At 42.8% G+C, this 16,235-nt stretch overlaps 3 protein-coding genes across 13 annotated transcripts in view; 1 reads left to right on the top strand and 2 right to left on the bottom strand.

Annotated features, from left to right (window-relative positions):
• The window catches only part of PITPNM3 (PITPNM family member 3), a 34,909-nt gene extending 34,609 nt beyond the window's left edge, over positions 1-300 (bottom strand). For 4 of the 5 annotated variants that reach the window (XM_059865746.1, XM_059865747.1, XM_059865745.1 and 1 more), the window contains exon 1: positions 110-299. Coding sequence is in view for 1 of the 5 variants with exons in the window: in XM_059865744.1 (XP_059721727.1) it covers positions 110-131 (22 nt within the window). In the remaining 4 variants the exon portion in view is untranslated. Of the gene's footprint in view, positions 1-109 lie in introns of all 5 variants that reach the window. The other variant, XM_059865744.1, reaches the window with a different exon arrangement.
• Positions 301-1,666: 1,366 nt separating this feature from the next.
• On the bottom strand, positions 1,667-13,790 carry KIAA0753 (KIAA0753 ortholog). Of its 7 annotated transcripts, XM_059865653.1 has the most exons (16): positions 13,385-13,788; positions 12,752-12,872; positions 11,969-12,581; positions 11,367-11,473; positions 11,017-11,079; positions 9,962-10,177; positions 8,673-8,883; positions 7,410-7,609; positions 6,621-6,790; positions 5,770-5,859; positions 5,518-5,605; positions 5,141-5,314; positions 4,003-4,084; positions 3,232-3,352; positions 2,867-3,091; positions 1,667-2,770 (listed from the first exon to the last, which is right to left on the bottom strand). In XM_059865653.1, the coding sequence occupies exons 3-16, from the start codon at positions 12,429-12,431 to the stop codon at positions 2,653-2,655; spliced, it is 2,328 nt and encodes a 775-aa protein (XP_059721636.1). In that variant the 5' UTR covers positions 12,432-12,581; positions 12,752-12,872; positions 13,385-13,788; the 3' UTR covers positions 1,667-2,652. The 7 variants fall into 7 exon arrangements, with proteins under 7 accessions (XP_059721636.1, XP_059721632.1, XP_059721631.1 ...); XM_059865649.1 differs by lacking the exon at positions 12,752-12,872 and having other exon boundaries at positions 7,410-7,606; positions 13,385-13,790; XM_059865648.1 differs by lacking the exon at positions 12,752-12,872 and having other exon boundaries at positions 13,385-13,789.
• Positions 13,791-13,840: 50 nt separating this feature from the next.
• Positions 13,841-16,030, top strand: TXNDC17 (thioredoxin domain containing 17). The gene is made up of 4 exons (XM_059865658.1): positions 13,841-14,020; positions 14,735-14,816; positions 15,089-15,164; positions 15,745-16,030. Exons 1-4 carry the CDS (start codon positions 13,879-13,881, stop codon positions 15,811-15,813), a joined length of 369 nt encoding a protein of 122 aa, XP_059721641.1. The 5' UTR covers positions 13,841-13,878; the 3' UTR covers positions 15,814-16,030.
• Positions 16,031-16,235: the final 205 nt, after the last annotated feature.

Below are 16,235 nucleotides of genomic sequence, written 5' to 3'. Positions count from 1 at the left end.
GCCGCGGCCCCGGGGCCCCGCGCTCCCCTCGGGGCCGCCCCATCCCGCCCCGGGGGCCTCGCTCTCCCCTCGGGACTGCCCCATTGCGCCGCGCAGGCTCAGCACTTACCTGGGAGAGGAGCTTTCGCCATTTCAGGGCTGTCCGCTCGCAGCCGAGCCGTCCTCAGCCGTGTCAGGTGCTCGCCTGCCGGGCGCTCCGGCGCCCTGCTCTCCGGCGCCCCATCGGCTTTCAGCAGAGGCCCCGCGCCGCCCCCTTGCCTGCGGCGCTGAGAGACGCGGCCGGGAGACGCCGCCGCCGCCGCCCGGTGCCGCCCGCCCGCCGCTAAAGGCGCAGCCGCCGTCGCTCAAGGCGCAGTGAGCGGCTCCGCGGAGAGCGGGGGCCGGGCCGGGCCGGGCCAGCACGGGGACGTGGCTGCGCATATACGGCCTGGAGAGAGCGGCCGCGAGGTGCGAGCAGCCCCCCGCCCCGGCAGGGGCTCGGCGGCGGGTCTCGCCCCGCCGCTGCCGGCAAGGACCCTCTGCCTGGAGCACGCTTCGCCCGCAGCCCTCTCGACACGCCTCCCAGGGAGGGGTCGCGGCTCCCTCGCCGTCCTGGCGCCCCTCGGAGCTGCGAGCCCGCAGATCGGGAGGGGGGTGAGCCCCGCACCGTGCCCGGTTCCCGCCCTCAGCTATCCGGGAGACGGGAGGCGCTGTCCCCACGCCGACCCGTGGTGCTGGGGCGCGCACGGCTCGGCTGCTGCTGCTGCGGTATTGCCCCTGCCAAGGTGCTCGTGCGAGCGGCTGCTCTGGACTTGAACAGCAAAATTCCTCCGGGTGCTGCCAAGCCCCGTGCCAATGCAGTGGCTGAACAACTGCAAAGCTGCCTTTTAAGTCAGCCATAGGCAAATGGCTTAGAGTCTGCTGAAAGCTGAATTAGGGAATGTACAGGGCTCGTCCCTCTTCAAGAGCCTCGCTAGCAGCATGTCTCTAAAAGCAGAGAAGCGAACTTTTCCAGAACTCCCAAGAACCGGGAGAAATTAATCTTCAGGAATGACTTAAGTCACAGTCCTTCCTCTAGAAACGATGGGAGGAGGCTGGCAGAGATCTTAGGAGGGATTGTATGTTACTACAGGGTTTCAAAACACCACTAAATAAAGGGCAGTGAACAAAAGTTTTGCCCCAAAAATTGTACAATTAAAGAACTAAGCAAACAACGCAACCAAGTCCTAAAGCAACTTACAGGCTCTGTGCCAACACCAACTTGGTACGTATAATTGCATCATTTGCTAGGGGTATTGCTTAGCAGTTCATTCAAGAGCCATAGCAAATACTCCTGAGAGCATGGCAAGCTAAGTGGTTTTGCTTGAGCCTTAAGTGGAATAGCCAGAACACCCAGCAGTTCCCACCTCCAGAGACAGCTGCAAGTAAACTATGGTTCACCTTCTCCCAGCTATGGGTGACAGTGCTAGTACATGCAGTAGTTTGCCCTCGAGTCACACTGCCTCTGCTGCTGGACACAAGTCCTGTTTAAAAGATTTGACAAGGATTGCTTTCCCAAAGGTGCTAGTGTCACTGAGCCATCAAAGAAAGCAATCCTAGAGAAAGACCATGGATATAACAGGATCATAGAATATGCTGGGCTATTCCAAATGGATTCAGAGGGAAGTTATCTTAAATTAAAACTGTGTTCAGTGAAAATAAACAAGTGTTTATTAAAAAATAAAACATCTTCAAAATACTTTCACACACATATATACACATAGAGACACTATTGCTTTAGTATTTTTGACTTATAATTTTAGAAATCAGCTGGTTTAAATTACAGAAATTACATATCAACAAAGTTCCACTTCAGCAGTAACATTTGCATCATTATACTTGATGTAAATTTGAAGACAATTGAAATAGTAAATGAGGCTTTAAGATAAACTAAATTACTTTTAAATACATGTTCTAATTGGAGGAAATAAAAATAATTTTAGAAGATTAAAAATGAATGTGTTATAGATTGGAGGAAAAATTGACAAAGGAAACAGACTGTCATATGTTCTTTGGGTTACCTCAAATAATTATTAGTCACTGCTCTGACTCCAGACATAATCCGAACTAGTACCTTGATTACTTGAAACAAGTTAATTTAATGTTGCAGAAATGCCAATTGCTCATTTATTTTGTTGTTCTTGATTTCAATGGGATTCTTAAGAGAAAGGAATGTGGGGTTGAATCACTCATTAAATGCTGATAAAAATGTAACATTTTAGACCAGTTTAAGAAAAAGAAAGTAAGATCTCTATCACATGCTTCTATTGGAAGTTCTCCTTTTGCCTGTGCATTATGTACTAGAGGTACTCAGGAACTCCATTCTGAAGCCGATGGCAAGAGCCCAAGCAAGCCTGCAAGTACAGCCAGTGACAAGTGTTTGCATATTTGTGGTGTGCCATGAGAATCCTTCACTGGATTGCTACATCTCCAAAAAGAACTCACTCCAGTGTAGCATGTGCTAATGTGATTAGCCAATAAAAGGAAAAGTAAGAAAGTCCTTTCTGAAAAGGAAAATATTATTCTAATGGCTTTATAAAAAACCTAAGATGAATCTTTGACGGAGAGCCAGTGCAGAAAATCTCACGGACTGTCAGGCTGAGGCTGATGTTGATGGGACAGGTGGGAAAGAATTCACTGCACCGGCTGCAGAAACTCTGATGTGAATACAGCTTCTGCATAGTCCTCACAAACATCCTGCAGCTCCGCTGCCACGTCACACAGGGCTTCTTCTGTCAGTTGCTCTGCAAGACTGAGGGAGACAAAGGGCAAAAAAAGGAGAAGGTTCAGAAAGTCAGCTTTCAAATTCCAGTCTTTCACTTCCAAACCACAAAGACAGTTCATATACCTCTCAGCAATCTGCCATGGATCGAAACTGCCCACAATCTCATGGGAAATCAGCTTTAAATGATGCTTGTATCTGCTGTTATAATCCAAGATGCTCTGAAGCACATTGCTTGGCACAGAGAGAGACACAGAATATGCTTTCTTTAGAGAATTCAGAAGCGAGGGCTGCAGAATGTCATTTCCAGTCTGCAATTTCTCCTCTGCTTCTTTATTTTCATCAATATCACTGAAAATATAAAATAATCATCAAGACAGAGCTAAATTTTTAAGTCTCTTTTTGAAGAGTCAGTGTAATGAAAACACTATAATGAAGTCATATAGATCTTATGCACCACAGTTTAGTGTAGGGCCAAGTATTCCACTTACGTGCTGTCAAAAGGTTTCTCAAATAAAATGTCTGTTTCCAGCTCTCTGTGTCTGATTAATTTGGTTATCTGAACTGGATGAGGAGGTGTGAGTTTTTTAGCTGTTGATGCCATTTGTAGTTCTAGAAGGAAGAAAATACTATTTTAAATTGGTTTTTTGAAAGAGAAAAACTACGTCTACTGCAGGTTAAGTCTTCACAAAGACTTTTGTTTCTTTTAAGGGGAAGTCCTCCAGGTAAGTAAAGTATTTGAAATTAGAAAAAAACTCATAAATACAGCTCAGTGTATTAAAGCTGAGCATTTTAGAAATACTACCTTTAGTATAAATCATTTGTGCTGCCAGTGGGTACTTCTAGCAGAGAGACAGAAAATACCACTGTAAAAATAGCACAGTCTGTCAAATTCAGTGGTAAATCCAACACATGGAAAAAGAATCTATAAAGATTTGGGGTAAATCTGCACCAGTCTTACTGGGAGATTTTCCAACTTGTGTTTAACAATAGAGTTTCAGTAAAGTTGCATGTGATCCAAAAAATGTAGCTTCACTGTGCTACTCAATCAAACCACAGGATAAAGAAAAGGAGTGCTGATAGAGTACTGATTTTAGAACTACATCTTAGAAACTGTCCTCTGAAAGAAGCACCTATGGTAAAAAAATGTGTCCAAGTGGTGCTATTTGATCACATATAATCCAATTACCTTGATTTCAAAACACCTAAATTTAAACCTACAGATTACAGGGAAACCAAGTTGTATTAAAAAAGACAATTACCCATTTTGTCTTCCTGGGCCCAGAACTGGGAATCACTGTAGACAATCTGAGTGACTCTCCTGCGGACAGCCTCCTGGTACATCTGCACACACACACAGAACACACACATCAGTCAGTCAGCCATGGACCTGGCAGCTCAGCTGTACTGATTATCACTAACAGCAAAGCAAGTCAGGATCCTCCTTGGGCTAAGCAGGCTTACTTTGGCCAGTAACACAACATAGAAAAGAGGTGGGAGATTGAAAACACAGACATTTCTCTTGTTCAAGATGTCATTCTCAAATACAAAACTAATTGCCAGTCCCATGGGAACTCCTCCCATTTCAGACCAACAGCCCTTAGCCAAACCACTGAAGGGCTCTCAAGCTGCTCCTGCCTCACCAACAGTGAATCCAAGTGTGTGCTCCAGTGCCTCAGAGACAAGGACACTGCAACTTCACACTTCCAACTGATGAACAGATCTCTAGGAGTAAATGGCACTAAACTGTGTAGTTCTAAGTCATAATAAATTTCAGAGAACAGGAAGGTCAAAATGGAACTCAAACCAGACACTATGAAAAAATAGAAGAAAACTTTTAAAGAAAGCAATATATGAGAAAACTCAAGTCAAGTAAATGATAACCTTAAGAATATTTATATATATATAATATTTAAATATTTATATAGGCACGGATAACCATGTATTTGTCTGACTTCTCCATGTTGCCCTATGAAATACTTTGGATGGCCAGAGCATATTTCCTCAAGATAGTCATGCTGCTAGAACACTGAGATTCCATAGCACACAAAAGGGAAAAATTCAAATTAATATTAATATACTTTCCATTCTGCTAGACAATCAATATAATCTCCATACTGATTCACCCATTCACACACAAAGATTTAAGCCACAAAGTCTTGAGATGGGATGCAAACTCAGGTCTGCCAACTTTACAGCAACACATTAATCAAACACTGTGCTTCTGTTCTTATACTGTGTCTTCTGGAAGCACAAACTCCATCCAGGTCTTTGATCTCAGAAACTGATTTAGTCAGACATTGTTTCATTTAAGAATGTAGATACTTACAGCTATTATAATTTATGGATAGTAAATAAGAAATTGACACTAATGAGACTGAGCAAGACAGAAAATCTTACTTCAATTTCTTCCATTCTTTGCAACATTGACTCCAGGCTATGAGTGTCAGCCACAGGTAGGGCCTCGGACTGGAGTCTCTCATGCTGATCCATGCTCCACAGTTCCTGAGCAGTATCTTCCAAAAGATCATCCAATAGCTTTTCACTCAGAATATCTGCATTTGTTGCAACCTGCTACTTAAAAAAACAAATCCCAAAAACAAATGTTACAGAAAACAAAAAGACATAAACCCAATACAAGAAAGAAAGAAAAAAACCCAAACCAAAACAAAAGTGACTTGCATTAAGTTGAAAATGAACTGTTTGTCGCCCCTTCACAAATGTTGGACAGTTCTCAAGGCATCATTCACCCAGTGGCATGAGCTTGCTTGTACTACCTGTGTCCTGTCAAATGGAAGCTCTGACCACTCCCGTATCTCCTTCTCAGCTTTGTCTGCACACCGGGCTGGAGAAACAGTTTGTGACCTGCACAAAGAAGAACACAAGACAATGCCATTCTGAAACCTGGTATGCCTCCTAACACCAAACTACATAAATGTATTTTTACATTTACTCCCACTGTTGGGAGTGGGGAGAAGCTCATATCAGATCTGACGCCTCTTATGAGATTTTTCAAAGAAAGTAATTACCTTAACTTCTGTATTTTTTCCATTTCTCCTCTGCAAAGGTCAGTTAGAACCTTCACTCCCCTTGAATTTTCTGCTTCAAGCCTTGCTAGTCTTTAAAAATAGCACAGTAGCATAGAGAGTTACAAAATATACATTCTAACAACTGAAGAATGAAATAGTGTAATTTTCAGTATTAGTCTGGAAGAGTTACAAGAAATCTCAGAGAGAAAATTAATAGACTTTAAAACCATATAATCCAGAAAATTCTGTTGAGAATGAGGGATCTTGAATTATGTTTCTGCTGTAACAGGAACTACATGCTTATCCACAAATACTGTCCAGAGAAATCAGCTCCTCATCTCACCATGTACACTGCCTAGTACGGATCCAGCACCTGGATCTCCTGGCTTCAAATGCCACAAACACCAGTCCCAAACCAACCTAAATTTGGAGACCCCTGTCTAACAGTATGTTGAACAGAGTTTAGAGTAAACAAATCTGCACTTTATTATTGTCTGGGACAAATATATATATCTTGTCCTTCTGAAACAGGAAGATAATTACCTTCTTAATGCAGTGCTGGGAACACCCACTCCTCCTCCTGTGTTTTGTCACTGCCCCGCCTTGCACAGTTTGCTCTTGACTCCCAGGCATCTACTCAGACAAAAGACTAAACCCCTGTCTCTTCCCAGGCTTTAGGGAATGGGGCTGCTCTGGGCCAAATGGGAAAGGAGAGGAGCTATGTGACAGCAGGCTGTGCTGTACCACTGGACTGAAGCCTGGCCAACTCTGTCCTAGTCACTAGCACAGATCCAGAAGCATTTCCACTGGGAAGCAGGGCAAAGGTGGGTGCCAGGGGACTGCAAACATACCGCTTAGGTGAAACAGACCGAGGTGAGGGCTTTGAAGGCACGCAAGGCATTTTGCTCTCCTTAACAGGTCGTTTGTTCTCTTTTAGTTGGAAAGCTATAGTTGGCTCTTGAAATCCGGCATGCTTTCCTGGAGGGTGTGCCCGTCTTGATTTTAAAGATTTCAGCATTCCCTTAAAATTAACATGATCATATTAAAAACACCTGTTCCAGTTGTTGTATTTTTAAAGTATTTGGCATTCTGCTTCAGACTTTATCTTGAAATCACGCCTGCTGGCTTTGCAGCAGTTGATGTATGTGAAGAATTTACAAGTGCTTTAAAGGGAAGTATAGCTGTGCCTGAACAGAACATATGCTTAATACTGCAACTATTATTTTTGTGAACAGTTCCAACTTTTCCAGTGTTTCTCTTAATGGGGAAAAAACTTCCATTTGATTTTTCAGAATTAGACTCTATGTCAACTATTTATAAATCCAAATAGAAGATTTCCAAGGTAACACTGTATTCAGCCCCAAAACTATAATATTCCCCATGTTAAAAGGTCACTTGGGCTTGTCCCCTCTATATCAATTATTGAAATGCTTAACCTTCCTGCTTATGATCATCACTCATCCACAGGGATAGGAAGCAGTAAAAGTTACATAGCAGATGACATAGTTTATCCCCCTATGTCTCCTAGCTCAGAATAACAATATTGTGAGGAAGTGCAAAGCTTTGACAGTTACTTATATTATACAACAAATCCCAGAAAACAGGTAGAAGACAGCATGAATGATTTATCACTTCCATACCTGTGGTTTTGCAGGCAATAACACACCTTTCTTCTTCAAAGCAGCACTTTCAAGGACAGACTCTTTTTTTACAGCTTTAGCTCTCACCAGTACATCTGTCCTTCCTTGCAAAGCGGCATTTCTCTCTGAAGTAGGCAGGCCACTTTCTTCTTGGTATTTATTGTGTAATATACGAGCACAACTGTTTGCCTGTTGAACTGCTGAAATATTTGCAACATGTCAGTGTTTATCCATACTAAACATATTAACTGTTAACTGTAAGTTGAGAGGGGCAAGAATTGTCCTTTTTTCTACATTTGATACCTCTGTTATGCTAGGTATACCTTATAATGAATTTTTAAGCTCTACTATAATTTAAAAAAAAATCAAAGACAAAATGAAAAATTCAAGCCTTGTATTTCCTGACAAGTATTAAAGAAGTTGTCTTTGTAACATTGTTTTGATGAACAGGAAGGTTTGGGGTTTGTGTGCATATACATATTTATATGTACAGAGATTACCTGAAAATGTACATATATATGCAAGTCATGGGAAAGTCTTTTGGGAGCAATTGCTATATGAGGTCTAGGTGGTGATAACAAAGCATCCTCTTTTAGACAGCAAGACACATGGAAACCATTACATGTTTATATACTGTTTCCCTGGACTGCCAGAATTCAGCATACAGAATTTCTGCTACCTGGGGGTAGTAGGGAATACTTACTATTATAGTACAAACCAGCCTGAGGTATGAGAAAGTCAACACAAAGAAGAAAAACAGTTAATATAGTTTATATAATAATGTGAGAACTTACAGTGGCTTTCATGAGGTGCCAAAACACTTCAGGTATATTTATCTCACAACACCTTGAGAAAGAATAAAACTCCTTTCCTTTCATATCCAAAGCAAAAGAATGATATAGAAAGCCAATTCCAAACAGTTGCACTGCAAGAGAGTGGTTAAAACCCCCAAGTCTTCAGCTTAAGCATCAGTTCACGTGTCTCTAGGTACAAAAGTGAGACTGCTGTGCAAAAGATATTAAAAGTAATGAACTGCCCAGGATAAAACAGCCACTTCTCCCAGAAGTAGAGAAATTGTACCAACCAAGGGAATTCTGAGCCAAAGACACAGGATAACTAATCACTATGAACAGTTAAACAACTACAGCCTGTTTTTTGTTACACTGATTTGCTAACCTCTAACCAACAATACTATACTAAAAAATTGCACTGCAGATGGCAAGTTAAGTGATAAAAATGTGTTTAGTTATTCAAAATACAAACCAGTCAAAAGACTCCTGGCACATGGAGGTTTTTTAGACTCTTGTCCATGCTGTCTCTTTAAGGTGAGAGGTTTGTTTTCTCCTTTTGGATACAGAAAGTGCTTTCTGTCTGGAAATGTCTTAGTGTTCCTTGGAGATTTGGCCTGAGAAGCTGAAATGCATTTCTTCACTGTTTTTGGTGTTTGCTTGCTTTCCAGCAGTGAATTCAGATCCTGCAGCAAATATTTAGAGTTTTAATTACTCTCTCAGTAAATCTGATGCAATGAAAAGCAAATTCATTCTAAGCACTGGAGCTTGTTTGGTCTGGTTTTGGTTTTTTTTTTTTTTTTTAAGATGATAACTTTCAGGTTTTTTCAGACTGATAGCCTGTTCATGTAGAAGCTTTTTCACATTATTTATTTCAATCTTCCTGACAAGGCTTACATTTTTGTATTTACAACTGACTCCAGCAAACCATTTGCTTACAGAATGCTCAAAAAGAATTGAACACAAGGGATACAGACCAACAAAAACTTCACAGTCACATGACTATGCTAACACAGACACTTCTTCCAATGCTATGTCCAAATTTAAACAACTACCTCCTTTTCTGTTCCCAGGCAGTTAGCACTCTTACTGTTCTCATAAGCAGGTCATAACACTAAAATTAAAACCATAGCTCTTACAGTATTTTAAGGAAAATATCTTATGGCTCTGGTACTGCTTTTTTAAATTTATGCAGCAGACAACATAAATCAGAACTTTTCTGAGATACCAATGACATGTATAAGTCATCAGATATCAGTAAAAAAAATATTTGAAGGGCACAGAGCCAAGTAACTCTTGCAGCCACAACTTTATCTTCTGCCTGGACAACTCTGCACGCAACACTGTATGAGATGCTCAGGTGCTCACCACTGATGCTGGTGACTAAAGCATGCATCCAGAGTAATAAAACACTTAATGCACACCTATGTATAAAATGAATTCTCTCTGTCCTGAAAATGACTAAGGAATTAGAAACTGATGCTTTGTTACAATTATCACTACCAGTCCTCATTCTACCACAACAGCCAAGAAAGCTAGGAACAGCATCAACAAAACCAGCAGTAGGTAGCTTCTGTGTTTAGTATGCACGTCTCTTTTAGACCACCATTACTTAGGAACATTAGAAGTACATTTTTACATTAGAAAATATGGCCTTTAAAAAATAAAAACAAACCCAGTAATATATTCTGCCATTTCATTAACACAATCTCCTATTTCACTACCTATTCCCTGCCTTAGCAAAAACAAGTGGTTTTTTCCTACCTCAACTTGCAGCAAAATGTCCATGAGAGCTTCAGAAATGGAAGAATCCCCTTCTAGTTTGGCGGAGCAGAGAGACAGCTGACGAATGAGACTGCCCAGTTCCTTGTAATGGGCAGGAATCTGCTCATCTGTTTGATCTGTAAACTGATTGGCAAATGCCTGTAAGGTTCGTACAGCTCCTCTGTGTGCTGCTGCCAACCTGGATACTGCTCGAGACTGGAAAAATGAAAAATAAATAAATGCTTTAATAACTATAGTTTCTGTGGATACTTATACTACTGGAAGAATTGTTGCCGAAATGTCATGCAGAAACACTCAGGCTTGGAACAATTTTAATTGATATTAATCCATTTGTGAGACAAAACAAAACAGGCATTGAAGCAATTTACTCCAGATTCCTCACAAGAGTACTCCTATTACCATCATGCTGGGCTCAGGTAAAACAGCCTGGGTATATCAGGTTGTGATGTTTCTACTACCTGTGCCAACACAGAACTGTAGCCATTTACAGTTGGCTGGAGTCTAACGTGCAACAATTGCACAAACAAGAATATTCTCAATCCTCCTTGTTTTGTTACAGAAGAAAATGCAGGTGATTGAAAAAGCACAAGAGAACAACAGGGCACCATTGGCTAGACTGTGGGCATGACCTGAGCCATCCCCCTGAAAGCTGCTGGGCAGAGAAAAAAATCAGAAAGAAGGCTGGTAAGACTGAGTGTCATCAACCAGAAGTCTAAAAAAAGCAGTCAGGAGTAGAACACATTGTTAATTCCTTGCAAAAAGAACTTGGAATGAAGAAGGAATTAGAAGCCACATAAACTCAGAAGACCAACTACCTTCCTCTCATTTACTGCAGATGAGACCTGAGGAGAGGCAGCAAAGGCAGTATCAGGCCAAGCAAGCCATATTTCTCGGAGAATGGGATGAAATACGTAAGATACAAAGGAAATCTCCTTTCTGGAGAAGGCTTAGCTGCACCCTAGACAATCAAACCCAATTATCCAGAAAACTCTGTCAATAAGTCACTTACAGCCTGAAGGATAATTACATCTTACCTTTTTAGTATGTTTGATTGTATGAGGACTCAGTTTCTCTAAATCATCCTGGATTTCTTTTACCTGTTTATCAAGAAAGAAGACAGAGAGGAGCAAGTCAATCAGAATTAGTTCCATTCTATAAATGAACAATAGATCTTCACTGTAGCATCTGAGATTTTCCAACAGCGATGCTCATCTCTCTGTCCAGCCAGGGGGAAAATCAGTCGCACCATTCAGATCTAAACTAGAATGCCATGGAACTTCAGAGATGACCCAACTGACTTCCTCTTGTTTCAGTTAGTTTCTGACAAATTTGTCACAACAAACTAAGCTCCTATGCATCCCAGTTTAAAAATCACAGTTCCTACCTGTTGCTGGAGCACATACAGCATCCGAGCTGACCGTGCAGCTTGTTGCTGTCTCCTAGTGCAAAGCCGCTGCTTGTTTTCAGGATCTAGAAGTTCTCTATCTCTCCCTAAAAAGCATAGAATATAAAGTTTTATATCTTAATTTAACCTGTGAAAATGCCAATTAAATCATGACAACAGACATAATTCAGCAATAAGCCTTCTCCATGCAGAACCAAACCACATATTTGTGGGGGTTCCTTTAACAGTAATGAAGTTAGTTATTGTAAACTCTACATCCTGTTTCTATTTAGAATTTGACTAAACAGTCTAATACAATATAGCTCATTAGTTATTTTAAAAATCATGTTTATGATTAGTTTTATGACAAAGTTACAGATAAAGCACTCAAAATTAGGAACGGTTAAACCTCCTGCTAGTTATTACAAAAGAACCAACTGCTTAAGCTGGCTAGCTATTCCTTTATTTACTTTTCAAAAAAATAGATGGTTCTCAAAAGTCCAGACATAAATACAAATTCTAATCCAACCCAAAAAGGGGTTAGAGGGGAAAAAAATCAACAAACTAGTGTACATTTATATAATTACTGTTTAGTCTTACACCTTTTTTAATAAAATCATCAATTTTCTGGACATAGCTCCTCAATTCTTTTTGCAGACGCTGAACTTCTTGCATATTTTGATGTTCTTTTTTATTTAAATTTGGCTCGTGGTCTGGTCCTGTGTCCCGGGTGGGAGGAGAGTCCAAAACAGCTGGTATTGGCTTTCCTTCCTTAACTAGGCAGAGATGAACATTCGTGCCAGAGCTGGCAGACTCCCCTCGGGAAGGCTGGGCGAGCCTCTGCTGACATGTCAAGTGAGTCTGAGACTTTGGGGTATTCTTATTTTCTCGACTTGCAAATACTTCAGTCTTCTGTGGTTGTGATTTCTGGGTCCACAACGGTGTACTGACGACGTCTCCAAATACCTGCCGTTTTACTTGTTCTTCAAGACGTCTTTGTTTGATGTCCCTTTTTGCCAGCTGAACAGCCAATTTAAGTCTCTCTTCAGATACCACTGAGAACATCCCAGAGCTTCTCAGGCTGAGGTCCTCACTTCTAATGAGATTTCTCTGATCACTGGATGCTTTCAGTTTTTCTATTATAATTGGACGGGGGTGAGAGAATCTGAGAGCCAAGTTCTCTGGAACTGCAGGAACATTTCTATTAAACTGGAGCTGTTCAAAGTGTAAAAAAAACCCTGATGTTATATAGAATGCTATACACAGGCAATGCAACTCATGATGGCACTGTTTTGGATTTATGATGAACACTGCTAACAGCACACCAATGTTTTCCTTCTTGCTAGGCAGTGCTCACAGAGGTCAAGGCCTTTTCTGCTCCTCACCTGCTCACCACTGAGTAGCCTGGGGGTGGGCAAGAAGCTAGAGAGGAAACAACTGGATGGCCGATCCCAACTGACAAAAGGGATATTCCACACCCTGTAGCATCATGCTCAGCAGTAAAAGCTGCAGGGAAGAAGGAGAAAGGGGAAACTGGTGACAGCTTTTTTTCTTCCTAAGTCACTGTTATATGTGCTGAAGTCATGGAAATGGCTGAATTCCTGCCTGCTGATGGGATGTAGAGAATGAATTCCTTATTTTGCCTTATATTCCTTAGTTTTGATTGTGCACACAAACAGGAAAGCATTTGCTTTCCCTGTTAACCTGCCGTTATCGCAACCCATAACTTTCAATACTTTTTGCCTTCTAGTTCTCTTCCCCATCCCAACTGGGAGAGGGTGAGCAAGTGCTCAGCTGCCTACTGGGATTGAACCACAACAAATAATTAAGAATAATTACACATACAGTTTGTGATCTCTAGCCTTACTAAAGAACAGTGTCAAGATCATGTGTGCCAGCACGAGGAAAGCTAGTATGACACTCCCTGCTGGGCTGTCTCACGAAGTGGGTCAGAATCATATTTTTGTTACAATCACAAAGAAAACCAATTTAGCATAGCTACAAACGGCAAATGGTACCTGTGTTTGTAAAGCTTTAGCTTCATTCCTGTATCGCTGGCTGGTGAATGGAAACGCATCATCAGACACCGCTGTCTTGCTTGGCACCATCTCATCAGCTCAAGAGCAAATCCGCTATTATCCCTTGCTTGTGATCACAGCTGTGAATGCGAGCACAATAAACCGTTATTCAGACTGGCAAAAACCATCCGGGTCTGATGTGACTAACAAAGGGAGAACCAGCCCGAGGAGCCGCGGACAGATTGGGGCGGCCTCTCCGCAACCGCCCAGGGCCCGCGGCTGCTCCCGCCCCTGCCCCTCACGGCGTGCCGGGAGGCACCGGGACGGCAGGCCCCGGGCGCTGCCGCAAGGGACGGAGGGCGGACGGGCGGGCTGCGCCGGGAGGCTCCAGGCGCCGTTCGAACCCGGGCCCGCCGCCGCACGGGACGCCGGGAGCGGGCAGAGCTACGGCGGCCGCGTGGGCCGGGCCGGGCGGAGCCTCCGCCGCTGCCGCCATGGGCTGGGAGGAGAGGCAGGTCCGCGGGTACCCCGAGTTCGTGCGGACGGCGCAGAGCTACCACGGCCGGCCCATCTTCGCGCTCTTCTGTGGCGATAAGGACGCCGAGGGCAGGAGCTGGTGTCCCGACTGCGTGACGGGTGAGGCGCGTGGGGGGAGCGCCCTGCCTCCGGCATGGGCCGTGTCGGTCCCGAGGAAGCCGGAGAGGCCTCGGGTGCCTTTCCGGGAAATGCTGGGCGGGCACAGCAGCCCCAGAGCCGGTGCCAGGCTCCAGGCGCAGTTTCCCCTGGTGAACTGAACAGGCTGAGCGGGCTGGGATCCGCAGCTGCCGCGCTGCCGCTTTGGTTGCGCACATCGAACGGCACGGGCTGTTCGCGAAGGCTGGTACACGGCCCAGCAGACGAACAGACCTGACCCCTGCGGTCAGTTTCACCTATGCTGCACGTGTCGAGGCGCAGCGGTGCCTTCCCCGACGGTGTCCAGCAGTAGCATTTCCTTCTGAGGAATCACCGCACTGAACTGCTGGGCTTTACATGTCTGAGCAGGTGTGAAGGTGCCTTATGGAAGCGTCACCCTGCAGAAGAGCCCTGTGCTGGGCTGCCACACCCAGGACAGGACAGAACGAGTGTTTCTCTTCATGTTAGAGAAGAAATTGGCTTTTACTCCAACACAAGTCCAGTCAGCGTTCAAGCATGTAATAAACTTTGAAAAACTTGTGCATAGCCAGTTGAATCGAAATAGAGATCTCTAAAGTAGACAAAACATTAATTACCAGCCTTGCCGGTCCAAGTTAATCCATGTGATTCTGTAGCACGAGTATTTAGTACTAACAGATTTTTAAAATTATTTTCTAGCTGAGCCAGTTGTAAGGAAAGAACTTCATAACCTGCCCGATGAGTCAGTTTTCATCTACTGTCTAGTTGGAGATAGAGCCTAGTAAGTACCTTTGAATGCTGACAGATGGGATGACTTTGTTCTGTTGGTGGACCGGTGGTTAACCTGTTGAAAAAAACTGACTGAGCTGTCCTTTTCTGTAAAGAGTCAATAATTTTTGAGGTCCTCACTATCTTTGACATAATCTATCTGCATGCTAGTTTTGAGAAGGGCATTGGGAAGGTGTGAGGGAAAGGCCTTTGAATAATTTTGAAGCTATTTTAACTTCAAAATGCCCCTTTACAAGCTGCACTTAACACCTTCTTTCTGAACAGCTGGAAGGATCCCAACAATGAATTCAGGAGGAATCTGAAATTAACAGGAGTGCCTACACTACTTAAATATGGAACAGTAAGCGATTTGTTTTATGTTCTGGATCTACAGGCATTGAGATGGGGACCTGGCAGGAATTTAGGGCTGTAAATTAATTAGTCACTTGTATTCTCTGAGAACCCTCTCTTCTTCAAGGAGACCAAAGCTCTTCTGCTTCCACTTCCTCAAGAGAGAACCATTCTGCTTATTGTGTAACGTCTATAATAAACATGCAGTAAAGGGAATATGTGTACTTGGCTCATAGTGCTTGAGGGGCTGAGAAACTTCTTAGCTACATATTGTTACTGTTCCTGATTTGCAGCTCCTCAACTTTTGAAAATTCCAAACACTGAGCTACAGGAGTGAAACAAGTTGGGAGCACTCCACTCGGACTGCAGCTCAAGTTGTAACTTGTACATGTTAGTTAAATTAGCAGTTACTTTCTTAGACATGCCTCTTCCAAGGCCAGAAAACCCTCAGGAATGTTTCAGTTGTAGTTACTTTTCTTATTCCACCCCCAGTACCTCACTCCCCAGGACAAAGTTGCTGGATGTGGCTAATGTACAAATGGCTCTCAGCTAGAACAGGTTTTTATAATTACAAACCTTTTTTATTTCAGCCTCAGAAGCTGGTTGAAGAAGAATGTTTTAAATCAGAGCTTGTGCGTATGTTGTTTACTGAAGACTAAAGGCCTCACTAGTCAATCATCGATGAAGATGGTAGTCTCAATTACTGCACTGTCCTTTCAAGGAATCACTGACCTTTTTGAAAAGTTTAATGATTAATTACTTTAGACTAGTAAAGATAAATGTCCTGAAATTCTGGGTCCAAACCTTACACTAAAATCTTAAAAGAAAACCTGTATCTTTCCTTTCGTGTCCAAATAAACTTGAATTTGTGAACAACCTCTTTTCAAAGGAGTGAGCTTATGTTAGAAACTCAGATTAGCCTACACTTACTGAAGTGTAACTGCAAGTTACACTTACAGTGAGTAAGGAGGAAGGGGAGAAAGAGAAAGACCTCCTTCCTAAGCCTGACCACATAATTACTTCAACTGTTAAGATAAATTTTCAATGTCAAAGATGTTTAATGGCTTATCTGTTCAGTCTA

This window comes from Haemorhous mexicanus, chromosome 22, assembly GCF_027477595.1.
Source record: "Haemorhous mexicanus isolate bHaeMex1 chromosome 22, bHaeMex1.pri, whole genome shotgun sequence".
NCBI classification, from domain to species: domain Eukaryota; kingdom Metazoa; phylum Chordata; class Aves; order Passeriformes; family Fringillidae; genus Haemorhous; species Haemorhous mexicanus.
The sequence above is the reverse complement of the archived record's forward strand: the minus strand, read 5'-3'. Positions and strand labels throughout refer to the sequence as shown.

Excerpts from the sequence above, each read along its gene's own strand:
- KIAA0753 (XM_059865648.1), bottom strand. The coding sequence starts at position 13,474 with ATGGTGCCAAGCAAGACAGCGGTGTCTGATGATGCGTTTCCATTCACC. Across the intron at positions 11,474-11,968 it reads TGATGATTTTATTAAAAAAG|GGAGAGATAGAGAACTTCTA; the intron begins GTGTAAGACTAA and ends TATGCTTTTTAG. Across the intron at positions 3,092-3,231 it reads GAGAAACCTTTTGACAGCAC|TGATATTGATGAAAATAAAG; the intron begins GTAAGTGGAATA and ends TTATATTTTCAG.
- TXNDC17 (XM_059865658.1), top strand. The coding sequence starts at position 13,879 with ATGGGCTGGGAGGAGAGGCAGGTCCGCGGGTACCCCGAGTTCGTGCGG. Across the intron at positions 14,817-15,088 it reads CTAGTTGGAGATAGAGCCTA|CTGGAAGGATCCCAACAATG; the intron begins GTAAGTACCTTT and ends CTTTCTGAACAG. Across the intron at positions 15,165-15,744 it reads CACTACTTAAATATGGAACA|CCTCAGAAGCTGGTTGAAGA; the intron begins GTAAGCGATTTG and ends TTTTTATTTCAG.